This window comes from Symsagittifera roscoffensis, chromosome 5 (genome assembly GCF_963678635.1).
Source record: "Symsagittifera roscoffensis chromosome 5, txSymRosc1.1, whole genome shotgun sequence".
NCBI lineage: Eukaryota > Metazoa > Xenacoelomorpha > Acoela > Convolutidae > Symsagittifera > Symsagittifera roscoffensis.
In genome coordinates this window covers 45,484,426-45,499,724 of record NC_087066.1, presented here as the reverse complement: position 1 = coordinate 45,499,724, position 15,299 = coordinate 45,484,426, and the positions used below count along the sequence as shown (strand labels likewise).

General features: G+C 35.1%; 2 protein-coding genes across 2 annotated transcripts in view; one reads left to right on the top strand and one right to left on the bottom strand.

Annotated features, from left to right (window-relative positions):
* LOC134846442 (uncharacterized) overlaps positions 1–15,299 on the top strand; it is a 412,051-nt gene that overhangs the window by 350,707 nt on the left and 46,045 nt on the right. The window lies entirely within an intron of this gene.
* LOC134846441 (zinc finger protein 616-like) overlaps positions 5,846–15,299 on the bottom strand; it is a 117,154-nt gene continuing 107,700 nt past the window's right edge. Inside the window, exons 2-5 of the mRNA XM_063863796.1 lie at positions 14,028–14,210; positions 8,815–8,921; positions 8,246–8,425; positions 5,846–8,161 (exon numbers count right to left, since the gene is read on the bottom strand). Of these exons, the coding sequence (XP_063719866.1) occupies positions 6,198–8,161; positions 8,246–8,425; positions 8,815–8,921; positions 14,028–14,206 (2,430 nt within the window). The 5' untranslated portion in view covers positions 14,207–14,210 and the 3' untranslated portion in view covers positions 5,846–6,197. The remainder of the gene's footprint in view (positions 8,162–8,245; positions 8,426–8,814; positions 8,922–14,027; positions 14,211–15,299) is intronic.

The following is a 15,299-nucleotide window of genomic DNA, read 5'->3' as shown; positions in this document are numbered from 1 at the left end:
AAAACGGTCATTAGAAAAATGATTTTTCCGAGAGTTGTAGCTTTTTGTAAAAGAAAACATAGGCGTTTCCGCTTATGCAGCAAAACTACAGATAACCTTTTTTCGATTGAACCCAGAGCCTCAATTTTGGGAGCGTAGTTGTCGAGATAAGTAAAATAATTTCAAAAAAAATGGAAAGAAACTGAAACTTCCGGGGGCCATAACTTTTTGTGCATAATCAGCTAATCAGGGGAGCTTCCCATAATCCGCTTCTTCAACTGAGCCCAATATTTCAGGTTTGAGAGGATAAATCTCGAGAAAAGTATTTAAAAAATCAAGTTTCCATAACCGATCAAAAAAAATCAAAACTTAGATTTCTCCAAGGTCCATGACTTATTTTGCAAAAAATTGCGCCGTAGCCGCGCTCACAGGGGAGCTTCACGCAGCCATTTTTATCCTTTGGAAATTGGTTGTAAGCAAAACAACTAAAGTCCAAAATTATGGGTCAAGATACTCCAGACTTTTTCGAAGGCTGTAGACAGCGAGGTACAGTTAAAGAGACTGGATGATCATACATGCACAAAAAGAACAAGCAGCCTTTCCAAAGATACCCAATTTTCGAAAATCGCCAGTGTAGCTTTCAAGCAAAACTAAATTTGTTGCAAAAAGTGAACAAAAAATTTCCGAAGCTTCTCAGAAAAACTAAAATAATATAAAAAACACAGTTCCATACATTATCATAAAGTTCGAAAGCGACAGTGTTACCTAAGGTGCAAAACCAACCGTTCTACAAAAATATTTTGGCCAAAAAAATTGCGAACTAACTCATGACTTCAATTACCTTCGCCAAAAGGAATGTGACAAGAACAACAAGCCGGTCAAGAAGTAACGAACTTTTGAGAAATTTTAAAAAGTAAGTCGAAAAAAATTTGGAAAAAAAAAGATAAACCAAAATTTTTCGAAAACCAACGAAAACTAGGGGCTCAGCTAGTACCTGTATGATACTTTTTGAATTTTTACTGATGCGGGATGAAATGGGTAATTTCAGAAACTGGACTTTGCCCAAAACGGTCATTAGAAAAATGATTTTTCCGAGTTGTAGCTTTTTGTAAAAGAAAACATAGGCGTTTCCGCTTATGCAGCAAAACTACAGATAAACTTTTTTCGATTGAACCTAGAGCCTCAATTTTGGGAGCATAGTTGTCGAGATAAGTAAAATAATTTCAAAAAAAAATGGAAAGAAACTGAAACTTCCGGGGGCCATAACTTTTTGTGCAAAAATTTGCCCATAATCAGCTAATCAGGGGAGCTTCCCATAATCCGCTACTTCAACTGAGCCCAATATTTCAGGTTTGAGAGGATAAATCTCGAGAAAAGTATAAAAAAAATCAAGTTTCCATAACCGATCAAAAAAAATCAAAACTTATATTTCTCCGAGGTCCATGACTTATTTTGCAAAAAATTGCACCGTAGCCGCTCTCACAGGGGAGCTTCACGCAGCCATTTTTATCCTTTGGAAATTGGTTGTAAGAAAAACAACTAAAGTCCAAAATTATGGGTCAAGATACTCCAGACTTTTTCGAAGGCTGTAGACAGCGAGGTACAGTTAAAGACACTGGATGATCATACATGCACAAAAAGAGCAAGCAGCCTTTCCAAAGATACCCAATTTTCGAAAATCGCCAGTGTAGCTTTCAAGCAAAACTAAATTTGTTGCAAAAAGTGAACAAAAAACTTCCGAAGCTTCTCAGAAAAACTAAAATAATATAAAAAAACACAGTTCCATACATTATCATAAAGTTCGAAAGCGACAGTGTTACCTAAGGTGCAAAACCAACCGTTCTACAAAAATATTTTGGCCAAAAAAATTGCGAACTAACTCATGACTTCAATTACCTTCGCCAAAAGGAATGTGACAAGAACAACAAGCCGGTCAAGAAGTAACGAACTTTTGAGAAATTTTAAAAAGTAAGTCGAAAAAAATTTGGAAAAAAATAGATAAACCAAAATTTTTCGAAAACCAACAAAACTAGGGGCTCAGCTAGTACCTGTATGATATTTTTTGAATTTTTACTGATGCGGGATGAAATGGGTAATTTCAGAAACTGGACTTTGCCCAAAACGGTCATTAGAAAAATGATTTTTCCGAGAGTTGTAGCTTTTTGTAAAAGAAAACATAGGCGTTTCCGCTTATGCAGCAAAACTACAGATAACCTTTTTTCGATTGAACCCAGAGCCTCAATTTTGGGAGCGTAGTTGTCGAGATAAGTAAAATAATTTCAAAAAAAATGGAAAGAAACTGAAACTTCCGGGGGCCATAACTTTTTGTGCATAATCAGCTAATCAGGGGAGCTTCCCATAATCCGCTACTTCAACTGAGCCCAATATTTCAGGTTTGAGAGGATAAATCTCGAGAAAAGTATTAAAAAAATCAAGTTTCCATAACCGATCAAAAAAAATCAAAACTTAGATTTCTCCAAGGTCCATGACTTATTTTGCAAAAAATTGCGCCGTAGCCGCGCTCACAGGGGAGCTTCACGCAGCCATTTTTATCCTTTGGAAATTGGTTGTAAGCAAAACAACTAAAGTCCAAAATTATGGGTCAAGATACTCCAGACTTTTTCGAAGGCTGTAGACAGCGAGGTACAGTTAAAGAGACTGGATGATCATACATGCACAAAAAGAGCAAGCAGCCTTTCCAAAGATACCCAATTTTCGAAAATCGCCAGTGTAGCTTTCAAGCAAAACTAAATTTGTTGCAAAAAGTGAACAAAAAACTTCCAAAGCTTCTCAGAAAAACTAAAATAATATAAAAAAAACAGTTCCATACATTATCATAAAGTTCGAAAGCGACAGTGTTACCTAAGGTGCAAAACCAACCGTTCTACCAAAAAAGATTTTGGTCAAAAAAATTGCGAACTAACTCATGACTTCAATTACCTTCGCCAAAAGGAATGTGACAAGAACAACAAGCCGGTCAAGAAGTAACGAACTTTTGAGAAATTTTAAAAAGTAAGTCGAAAAAAATTTCGAAAAAAATAGATTAACCAAATTTTTTCGAAAACCAAAGAAAACTAGGGGCTCAGCTAGTACCTGTATGATATTTTTTGAATTTTTACTGATGCGGGATGAAATGGGTAATTTCAGAAACTGGACTTTGCCCAAAACGGTCATTAGAAAAATGATTTTTCCGAGAGTTGTAGCTTTTTGTATAAGAAAACATAGGCGTTTCCGCTTATGCAGCAAAACTAGAGATAACCTTTTTTCGATTGAACCCAGAGCCTCAATTTTGGGAGCGTAGTTGTCGAGATAAGTAAAATATTTTCAAAAAAAATGGAAAGAAACTGAAATTTCCGGGGGCCATAACTTTTTGTGCAAAAATTTGTGCATAATCAGCTAATCAGGGGAGCTTTGCATAATCCTCTACTTCAACTGAGCCCAATATTTCAGGTTTGAGAGGATAAATCTCGAAAAAAGTATAAAAAAATCAAGTTTCCATAATCGATCAAAAAAATCAAAACTTAGATTTCTCCGAGGTCCGTGACTTATTTTGCAAAAAATTTCGGCGTAGCCGCTCTCACAGGGGAGCTTCACGCAGCCATTTTTATCCTTTGGAAATTGGTTGTTAGCAAAACAACTAAAGTCCAAAATTATGGGTCAATTAAAGAGTACAGTTAAAGAGACTGGATGATCATACATGCACAAAAAGAGCAAGCAGCCTTTCCAAAGATACCCAATTTTCGAAAATCGCCAGTGTAGCTTTCAAGCAAAACTAAATTTGTTGCAAAAAGTGAACAAAAAACTTCCGAAGCTTCTCAGAAAAACTAAAATAATATAAAAAAAACACAGTTCCATACATTATCATAAAGTTCGAAAGCGACAGTGTTACCTAAGGTGCAAAACCAACCGTTCTACAAAAATATTTTGGCCAAAAAAATTGCGAACTAACTCATGACTTCAATTACCTTCGCCAAAAGGAATGTAACAAGAACAACAAGCCGGTCAAGAAGTAACGAACTTTTGAGAAGAGAAAAAATTCGAAAAAAAAACCAAAAAAGTCGGCAAATTGATTTTTAAAACTCTAAATAACTTGTCGAGGTTCAATCAGGATCAAAAAAATTGCTTGAAACAAATAATAAATATTATGTAATTAAGCCGACAGAATTAAGCTCGCCGCTTAATAAGCTGAAAAACATCCGAAATAATTTCAGTACAAAAATTATATAGAAAAATCTTGCATCAGCCATTTTCAAAGCGAGCTCTAGCCCTATATAGGCGAAAAACGTAAGATGCATATTTGCAAGTTTCCCATTTCAAACGTGCTTCGAAAAATACCCGTTTGTGAACAAGCTAATAACAGGGGGAAAAATTCTAGTACCCGTTTGCAATACCCTTGCTTATCACAAGGATAATTATAATCGATTATTATCCTTGTAAAAACATATGAAAATACTTTGAGCTACATGAGCTTATTTTAACCCTTATCCTGTCTTTTATGTTTCGGTCTTTTATGTTTCAAACAATCCAAACAAGACATAGAAAACTTTTATCTCGTATAGAGAAAACTAAAGAAGGAATAAATGTACTCAAAAAATGGTGAAACTTCACATCGCTTCTCAAAACTGGGCAATTTGAGCTTCCCAGGATCAAGCTTAACAGATTAAAACGAGACTAGAAGATTGGAAAAAAGTATTGAAAAACAGCCAAAAAACATTCACCCTTTGTAACAACTTATCTCCAAGCCCTATTCACTAAGGTACGCCGCCAAAAAAGTTAACATTGCTAACTTTTTAGGTTTTAGTTTTAGCTATTGACAATTTGAATACGGAGCAAATCTTCGCCCCACTATCGATAATACACATACATAGCATGACAAACTAAGAGAAAAAAAGTCGAAAAGAAAGCTATGAAAAACTCTTCTTAAAAAAATTTTGTAGAAAATGTCGAAAAAAAAATGATATAATATTTTCCTAAATTTGTCTGAATTTTGTATTGAATTCAAAATCTTTTCAAGAATACGAGAAAGAAGTGACAATTGATAAAGATAGTTGCAAGTTATAAAGATAATTGCAAGAATAGAAATAACATTTCAAAGGATTAGTTTGATCGTTTTGAAAAACAATGGAATCTAAGGGCACAAGAACTGTAAAACAGACGAGGACCAAAGGAAATGAAATCTGACAACTAAAATCCACTTTCAAAATTAAAAATCGATCACGTTTTTTGTGACCTTTGCTGTTCGATAGCGATGTTTGCCTTCCTTTCAATAAAGGAAATGAAGTGAACTTAGAAAGAATCAAAAGTCAAGCCGTAAGAAAACACATTTTAAAACTTTTTCCTCTTTAAAAAAGCAAGTTCAATGTCCTACAGGTTTTTAAAAATTGTTCACGGAAAGTCTTTTCTCCGATTACAGGACATTTGCTCCGTTAAATACAAACAGGAAATAGATCTATCAACCGATTATAATAATATCTGGCAACCGAGCAAGTATTAAAATGTTCTACAGCTTGCACGTACTTCAATCCTAGATTCTGAATTCTGCTATAAAAAAAACATTGGCGATAACTTCATTTTGAGAAAACGACTTTCTCCTGAATCTAAGTTTAACAAACGCCATTGAATCATTTCCGCTGTTCAAGTCATTGATTCCTTCTCAGTTATAAAAACCCTCCCGGTATTCCTATGGCAGATGGAATCCACTGACCATAACAAATAAGCCAGTGTACAAAAGATCGAAAATAAAACGATCTGTAACAAAGTCCTCAAAAGAAATTTTAGGAAAATTAATTGGTCAACCTAGATTGCAATAGTGTACTTTGATAATAGATCTATATGAAAGATAAATACATCAAAAATTACTGCATAATTTGATAAACATTACATAACTTTGTCGGCTTGAAAAAATGGACAATTAAATCGGCACAATTTAAGTAGCTAAATCGTTTAATTAAATTCAAAAGAAAACTCAAACAGACAGAAGAACGAAATTTGAATAAAAGATGATTTGGTACAAAATTTGGGACAATCATTGCTTCTTCAAAAACGAAGCATATCAAGACAGCACCTAAAAATTGACACTAACAATTGACAATAAATAACAGATCGGCGAGCAATTTTTACAAAGAAATTACTGTCAACGAATTAATTTAGAACAAGTGGAATTAAAAACTTTAAATAATTGCTATCTAATAACTAATAAAATAAATAAAGTTGTCTTTTTAACAGTCCATTCCATCTAAATTGTCATCCTGTGAATTTGATTTTCCGTTACTTGCCGTTCCAAGAACATTTTGAACACTCTTGTGAAAAGATACCATGTGTCGAAGCAAGTTGCTTGTGGTGGTCAAGCTCTTGTTGCATAACAAGCATGTGTGACTCTCGAGGATTACGTAATCACCGAAATAGTAAATCGAACTCTTCTTAGCTGTGCCCTGATTTGTTGCCAAAACCGACTGCTGTTCACCGTTGACTCCAGAACTCCAACAGTCTGAAACTTCCGAGTTTTGTTTATCTGAGGCCCTAGTGTTCCTTGCCAGCACAGGGGGAGGATCTCCATTTGCTGAATCTGTTTCCACCTTATCCAGAGATAAGTCCAGTGAATCTGATTGACTGTCATAACTAACCCCATTCTCTTGTTTCATGGGCACGAGCTCAACCATGTCTACGTGTTTGTACAAAGCATGGTTTTGTAATTGCGACATACTATTGCACTGTCTTGGGCATAGCTTGCACGATAAGGTATCGAAATCGCAAATTTTGGAGTAATCTCTCACCTTTCTACAAGTTCGAGCCGAATCATGCATGGCTCCGTTTGCCATATTTGACTCGTGAATAAGAACTTCATTTTCATCAAATTCTTCTTCGTCTTCAAAAATAGCAGTTTTTAGTGGACTTTGTCCTGTCATGTGGCACCTGTTAAGGTGAAGAAATAGCTTTTTGCGGTCGGCGTACTGGGTCAAACAAATTTTGCATGTCAGTGTAGAAATATCTGAGATTTTTTCGTACTCCGCCAGTCGAGGGTTCACCCAAACGCGACTTGAACTCGACTGCCTGGAACTGTTTATGCTACCACAACTTTCTCCAAACTTACTCTCGCTGTCCTCTGATTCGACTCCGTTTTGTTGAACCACAAACGAATCATCATCTTGGAGATCTTCGACAATACTTCGCGCACTTTCATTTCTAGCACGAATTGCTGATTTCGTTTCATAGCTATGACTAGCCAGAGTTATTCCCGGTTCGGGTCTATCTGGCTTTGGTCTCCCGTGCTTCTTGGTCACGTGGACTTTCAGGCTAAGCTCCAGATTGAAGCGAGCACCGCATTGATTGCACTGCCAGCTGCGATTAGGATCTCGATCTGGGTTATCGCGTTTGCCATGCTTCCTCGCTCGATGCGACATCATACTGCTTTTAATTCTGAACTGCACGCCACAATCGGGACAAGGATAAAACCCAGGAGGCGAGGAACTCATATACGAGCTCCCAAGCAGCTCGTCATACTCCTTTGAGGACAAGTCAAGAACTCCGGTTCGGTTTTTGTTCAAAGGGTCTCTATCCGGATGCTTCAGTCGAATATGCTTCCTCCGTGCTTTCATTCCCGTAAACCGCACCTCGCAGAAATCGCATTGAAAAGGTTTCATGGGCTGTGAGTATGCGTTTTGAACGGGTTCTATGACTACGGTCTCTTTCTGTGTCTCGTTTACATGAACTGGTTCCGAGTTAGTCATAGAGGCGAAAGGTGAATCACTAGCAATTACGTCATTGATAGATCCTGCGTATGATGAATGCTTTTCCTTCTTGTGACGCCAGAGCGAACTTTTCCACTGAAACTGGTGACCACATATTTTGCACTTGAACGGCAATGTCAGGGGACTTTTGGCGCCAATGCACTTCGCATTCAGTGCGCTCCTGTGGAATAGTCTGGCATGATGAACCAGATTTTTTCGCGCACTAAATGACTTTTTACAGAGCAAACATCTCAAATGAGTGAAACTGACGACAGCTGTGAAGTTTTCAGACGTCTGTGTGTATGGCTTACTTCTGATCAGCGGGTTTTCGACGTAGCATTGCACGTTGGAGGATTTACTCCTCTGCGAATCGTCTGACTCAGCCCCATTCTCGACTTGATTTACAGTTTCGTCGCTCATATATGCCCCAGAACGCTGCCTTAACTGAGTCACAACTACGAAAAAAAAAACGATTATCAGTTATCATTCAATTGGGGCATCATTTCAATTCAACCGAAGTAATGAGATAATAATCTTACTTTGATCGAGACGAGAAGTTTGTAGCTTGTGTTCAGTAGATGAGCTGGCAGTATTAGCTAATGAAGTGGTGCTAGAGCAGTGATCGTCATTTTGTTCACTCTCAGATGGGACCAGTACAGTCCCCTCTTGGATGTTGGCCGTCTCCACGACTGAAGGAGACGTGGTCGATGATAAGATTTCTGAAAAACAAACTTTTTTTCTTGACTCACCTACCTTTGAGTTGATGCATGTTTCAAAACAACGAATACTCTTGGACGGGATTGCAAACTAATCAGGAGATCAGAGATCATTAATTTGTCTCCGTATAGGCTCATTATTCTGGATGGTTGAATATAGTTACCACATATAAGACATTTTTTCGATTGGCTGTTTTTCATTCACAAGATGATCTCACATACCAAAAAAAAATTAGCATTCAATCTTCACTACAATACTACTTTAAATAAAATCAGCCAAGAAACCCTCTTTTTTCTACATAGAAGTTAAAATACAGTTAATAGAGCTGCTAGTTATCCCAGATTGGGTTCTAATGATTTCAGCAAATCTCTCGACAGTTCAGCTTACGTACCGGTAAAAGGTATATTCATCCCAGGTCGGCTCAACTTTTCACTGGGGCAGAACTGCAGTCGATGAGTGAAGAAATTGGCCATGTCGCGAAATATATTCCGACAGGAACTAAAACGACAATATTGCGAAGTAATTGACAAAAAAATCTTTCACAAAATGACTAAATGGAGCATTACATTCGACGCGAAATCATCTGAAAAAGTTGAAAAAAAAATCTAGCTTCATGAGAAAATGCTCAAATGCCAGAAAATCAAAAATATATATTTCCGTACGACAAAAAAAAACTTTTTTGAATTCTTTTTCTGGTTCAAAGAAAATAACGGGAAAAAACCACAAAAAAAACACCTAAACCATTAGGTTTTTCGGGCTATCATAAAGCACCATTAATCAAATAATCGCAGAAATCGAGCGGAAAGTCATGCGGAGTTTCGCACCACTTGCGATACAGTACAAGAAAAACCTTCAATATTTCATTTTAAACTACTTTTGAAAAATTAACAGGCCAAGACAATAGATTGTAAAATTTGCATCGTGAGAAAATAGCCAACAGACAGTTGGAAAAGAGTCAATGAAAAGAAGTACACAGAAAAAAAGTACTGACTTTTTCTTTAAACAATCTCAACTTTCGCACAAAAAAAAAGATTGCCTTAAAGCTCTTTAAATTTCTTCAACAATTTTGATAGACACTTTTTACTTCGCTGGAAAATCTGAAAAAATCAATTCCGTTTTCGAAACTAGAAATCGATCACGTTTCTGTTCGATAGTTGAGTTTGCCTACTTTTTAACAATCTACCTTCATCGACTCTAAAAATTACAGAACAAAAAAGATACTTGCGCAGAAATCCTATACGCCACAAAAAAACAGTACCCATCAAAACACCCACACAAATTTTTTTGCTCAGCTCACTAAACGACGCAACTTGGAGCCAGTAAGCCGACATAACCTGGCCCAAACAAATTAAATCGAAAAAAGAAAAATTAAAATAAAAATTATTTGCTGAAATTACAAGCAACATGAAAAGAAAATTTTGATTAGGACGCATATTTAAAATGCTTACGTGATCAAAAAATGTCTGTTGCAGTATTTCTAACAGGAGAAACATTTCAACCCGGAAAAATTAAATTGGAGCTTCAAAAGCATCCACTCATTGCCTTCTAATTACTACATATGAACAAAGTTCAAGCTTTTTTAAAAGGGACTAGCGTTTAACGCACCTCCGGTGCTTCGAAATTTTTCGACAACTCATGAAAAACCGCATATAAGGGAAACAACATCTGCAAACTTTTAGTGTAGTCTGACTGCACCCAATTACAGGGTTGGTAATTCCGAACTTTTAATTTTAATAAATTCCCATTTCAAAAGCGTCATCTCGAAAACTTAATGGGCCTCTGGAAAAATTTGGAGGCCAGATTTGCAAGCACAGAGTCCCTGAGAGCATCCTACTATAGGGTTAGGAATTTAAAATTTTGTGAACTTAATCAAACCTAAGCTTCCCGAAAAAAAATTGAAAAAAAAAAAAACGTCTTATCTCGGAAACTATAAGGATTTGAGCATTCATATTAAAAGGCAAGATTTGAGACCCCTGGTTGTACGCTGACAAAAGGTTGTATCTTCATCAAGTTAGTAGTTTCAAATTTTTTGAATTTCTTTGTAGATAAGTTCTTTGAGAAATTTTGAAAAAATCAAAAAACGTCACATCTCGGAAAATAAAATCATTTGAGCAGTCGCGTTTAGCAGTCGCATGTGGCAAGATTTGCAACTCTTTAGAGTACCCTGACAACACCGAACTATAGAGTTGGGAGTTTCAAATTTTGAAAACTAATTAATTTAAACTTTCTGAAAAAATTGAAAAATCACAAAAAACGTCACATCTCGAAAACTACAAAAAATTGAGCAGTGATAATTGGAGGCAAGATTCGCAATCCTTGAGAGTACTTTGACGAGACCTAGCTCTAGGGTTGGGAATTTCATATTTTTAAAGAATAATAATTTAAGTTTTCTGAAAATTTTTGAAAAATTCACAAAAAACGTTATATCTCGAAAACTACAAAGAATTGAGCAGTCATACTTTGAGGCAAGATTCGCAATCTTTGAGAGTACTTTGACGAGACCTAGCTACAGGGTTGGGAATTTCAGATTTTTAAAGAATAAAAATTTAAGTTTTCTGAAAATTTTTGAAAAAATCACAAAAAACGTCATATCTCGAAAACTACAAAGAATTGAGCAGTCATATTTGGAGGCAAGATACACAATTTTTATGATTACTCTGACAGGACAACTACAGGGTTGGGAATTGCAGATTTTCAAAAATTAATAATATTTTAAGTTTTCTGAAAAATCACAAAAAACGTCATATCTCGAAAACTACAAGGATTTGAACAGTCATATTTGGAGGCAAGATTTGTAACTCCTTAGAGTACTCCGACAGCACCCAACTATAGGGTTGGGAATTTCAAGTTTTGTAAATTATTTTGTTTTTTGAAATTTCTGAACATTTTTGAAAAAATCTCAAAAATCGTCTTATCTCGTTAACTTAAATGATTCGGGCATTCCAAATTGGAGGTCAAATTCGCAACCCCTAATTCGATATTGGGCTGCTTAAATTAAACTCGGTAAAAATAACCACTAAAATCAAATTGGAAAATCGAAAAAAAATTCTTAACCATTGCAATATACGATACAGCCTAAACATGCAAAAATAATACGTTGAAAAAGCTTAAACATGGTGAGATAGTGAAGCCCGCATTTAAATATATAATAGATAACCGGTTACTGTGCAAGTAGCACAAAAGTTCCGACCATAGTCTTCAAATTTTTTTTTTCAAATTAGTGTGGTTTTTCTGCGTGGTGTCTGACAAAAAAATTAGAACTTAGGCTTATTCAACCTTCATAGTAAAATAGGCCAATTGGAAAATAGTTCTTGAAGAAAATGACTAGAAAAACAAGACATCGTTTAAAAAATTCAAAAACAAACGTTCATTGAATTTTTCAAATTTTTTAGCAACAATTTTTTCAATTTTGAAGTTTTTTTCCACAAATTGTCGCTAAAAAACTCCAAGAACTAACTTTCCTTGAATATAACTAAGTTTTCACGGCTTAAACAGCATAAATACGCTTTTGTAAAATTTCTAACTGGTTCAAACTGTTTTTTTTCTCGACAGTTTTTTTAAAGTCGTTCGAAAAAATGTCGTAATTAAGTTTTTTAATGTCGTTCGAAAAACGGCTGAATGGGCTTTAATATGATATATCACTCGACCCATTCCAATTATTATAAGTGGTACCTGATTTTGCGTGGAAAAAAAAACAAAAAAACTAAAACACCCGATTACAAAGTTCCTCCCCATTTTCAAATGGTCGCAACAAAAACCTTGGATCAAAATAATCGACCGTGAATTCAGCTCATTCAAATCATTCAATTATTAGCAACGGGAAGAAAAACAACTTACATAGCCAGTAAAAAGAATGATGCCCGTTATTGGAAAAATGAGAACATAATGCTTTGGGATATAAAATATCAAAGAAACAATTTTCCAAAACTGGATTCAGGAAAGACGTTTTGAAATCTCAAGAAAATCGGTATCTTTCAGGTTTTATCTAGAATGTTCCACCAAAATTTGTTACTTTGAGTCAAAACTTAACTAAAAAACGCGTAGCACAAATATTCCACCAATTCTTTGAAATTCTTAACACAAATTAGTGAGCGTGGTTATTTTGACAAGTATAAATTGGAAACTAAGCCAAGGAAAAATGAGATGAAAATGAACCAAAATAAATTAACCGAATGTTTCTTCAAAAGGGTTTCATTCAAAACTTAATTCACATGTAATATGAACCATGTAGACTAATTTGCACGAGTAATTGTGAACCAGATATTAATTTTGAATTTAATGAAATTGAGCACTGACTTCTTGTACTCACTACCTTTAAGTCATAGTTTTCTTACAAATCTGTAAGACAAGCTGTAGTCTAGTTGTACAGTATAGTCGCCCCATTTTTAACAATTACTTTACAAAATTTCCACGATTATAACGAAAACCATTAGCAAACGCAGCTCAGTTAAATTAATTTTTCAGTCGAAAAAATGAAAGTCTAAAGCCGCTTAGTCTAAACTAAAACAAGACTGCTCGTATCAGGGCGATGCCCTGAATGTTCCGACTGCCTTTTAAGGTTTATGGAGCAGCAGTAATAACATAAACTATTAAAAGAAATAAAATGAAAATTTTTTTTCTAAAATTTGAACTTTTTTATGAAAATCATCCCCCCCTTCGCCATATAAAGTACAAAAAGATAGATTTCGTTCCTTGTAACAAATCAATTATGGCAATTAAGCTTCGTTCAACCAATTTGGAACGATTTATAAGACGGATTAAATATCCGCTTACGCGTTAATAGCGCGAATTATATCGCGCGTTAATTGTCCCAAATTGGCCAAAATGGCAATCTTTAAACCCTCACAACTTTACGAAAAATGATCACAGGTGAAATATCTTTTCAAATTTAAGCTCAGGACAACAATATCTTTTGAATGATATAAAAAAATTCCGTCAAAAATGGCTAGTTAAAAAGTCGAAATTTGTCGGAAGAAAAAAAAAACCCACCCCGAGCACAAATATTCCGTTACTTTCGTATCGAAAGTCGGAACAAAAAAGCCACTAAGCCGAAACTTATTATTCCGAAAAAAAGGCAAAAACAAAAAACCCCAAAAAAAAATCAAAAAAATGAAGACTAATAAAAAAAAGGCAAATAAACTACAGAACCAAAACATTAAAAGAAAATTCAATGTAAATTGCGCTCAGCAAAGGAAAAATACTTCTACGAAGAAACCGACAATTTTTTTGAAGCGGAGTATTTCCCATTTGAAAAAAAAAAACAGGTAATTTCAGAACCAACAACCTTCGCCGTTCCAGGCGTATTCATTACCTCCAGACAAAGTGTACAGGATACGCAGAGAAATTAGAACTCGTTTAGAACTGAACCTGATTTGCCATTTCTATTTTTGACCATTCTGAGAACAAAACTATTTAAAGGAAAACAGTCTAGTACCCGGATTCAATACCCTTGCTTATTGCAAGGGAAATCACTAAATCAAGTTTTGTTCCCTTCAAGCCACTTAAAAATAGAAGCGTGGTATATGTTTTTTTTTTCATAATAAAAGCACTGAAAGACTTTAAAAGAAAAGAGCCCATGTTTGTTAGGCTCTAAAAAATAATAACCTGCACTCTAGAAGGATCACTGAGTCGTTTTTGAGCAATTCTAACAAGGATGGCGGACATTCGGATTTCAAGAAACTCAAAAGTATTGGTAGAGTGAGAGCTTGACGACCAGGAAGAGTGATTCCCAAATCCGTAGGTGCAAAGCAATGATCATCATCAACTTCGTCTATATCATTCATACCTGGAATTACATGAACATTCTAAACAAGAACTATTCGATCTTTTCATTTTCGGTTCATCTACGATAGAAAGGTCTCTAGTAAAAAAAAAATAATTTGATCTGTTGAAAAAAGGTAAATTATAAAAGGGCCCTTCCGTTTAGGTACGGTCGTGCACAAGCTGGATAGGGCCCACACCAGCATAATATAAATACATCAATAAACAATTTTGCAGGAACTAAGTCAAGTCAGCATTTAATGCGTTGTCATTAAAGGTATTTACTTCAACCGCCCCTCCTCTATAATAGCACTAATTGATATGTTGAGCTAGGTTCTTAAAACAAGAGAACGAGCGACTGAAAAACTTTTAATTTAACATGATCGACAGGTCTCGCGTATTAAATTACGCTACGTTTGCATCCAAAAATGATTTGCATTAAATTCGTCTATTTTAAAAACTCGCAAATAGGTTGTTGTAGATAATTTCTCATACCGAATTGTTATCATCATCCAGTTCAAAAAAAAACAATACTGCTCGTTTACTTTAATAAAAATGATTAAAAAGCATGATTAAAAAGCATTTTCTTAACATTAGTCGTCATGACCATATAATTAAAAAAACAATTATTAAAGAATTTTGACCATGGACTAACGGTTTTAGAGCGCCGAGTTTTAACTAATTTGTTAAAGAAGATTAAAGAAGCATTGGAAAGCTACTGAAATTGATATGTAAGAGATCTAACGGGGAAAAGAAGACTTGAAGGAAATGACTGTAAGAAAGAAAAAAACTTGCAGCCATCATACACTTGACTTAAACAATTTGGTCACCAAGCACAGATATCGGTCTCTATGTACTTTTCTAAGATGAAATTCCATTATAGCTCCGTTTATTAACTTTGGTAGTCCAAAATCTAACTTTTGTAGCAATTTTTGTAGTCAAAACTCTAAAGTATCAAGTTTTATCTTTAATGAATCAGATCAGAAAGTATGATGTTAACCGAAGTCAATTCATTAGTCCTTCATCATATCACCCATGCAAACAAATCGTCGGAATTTCATAAAATAGGGAAAAGAAAAGTATAAGGTAAGAAAATTAGAAAGTGAGATTTTTGGA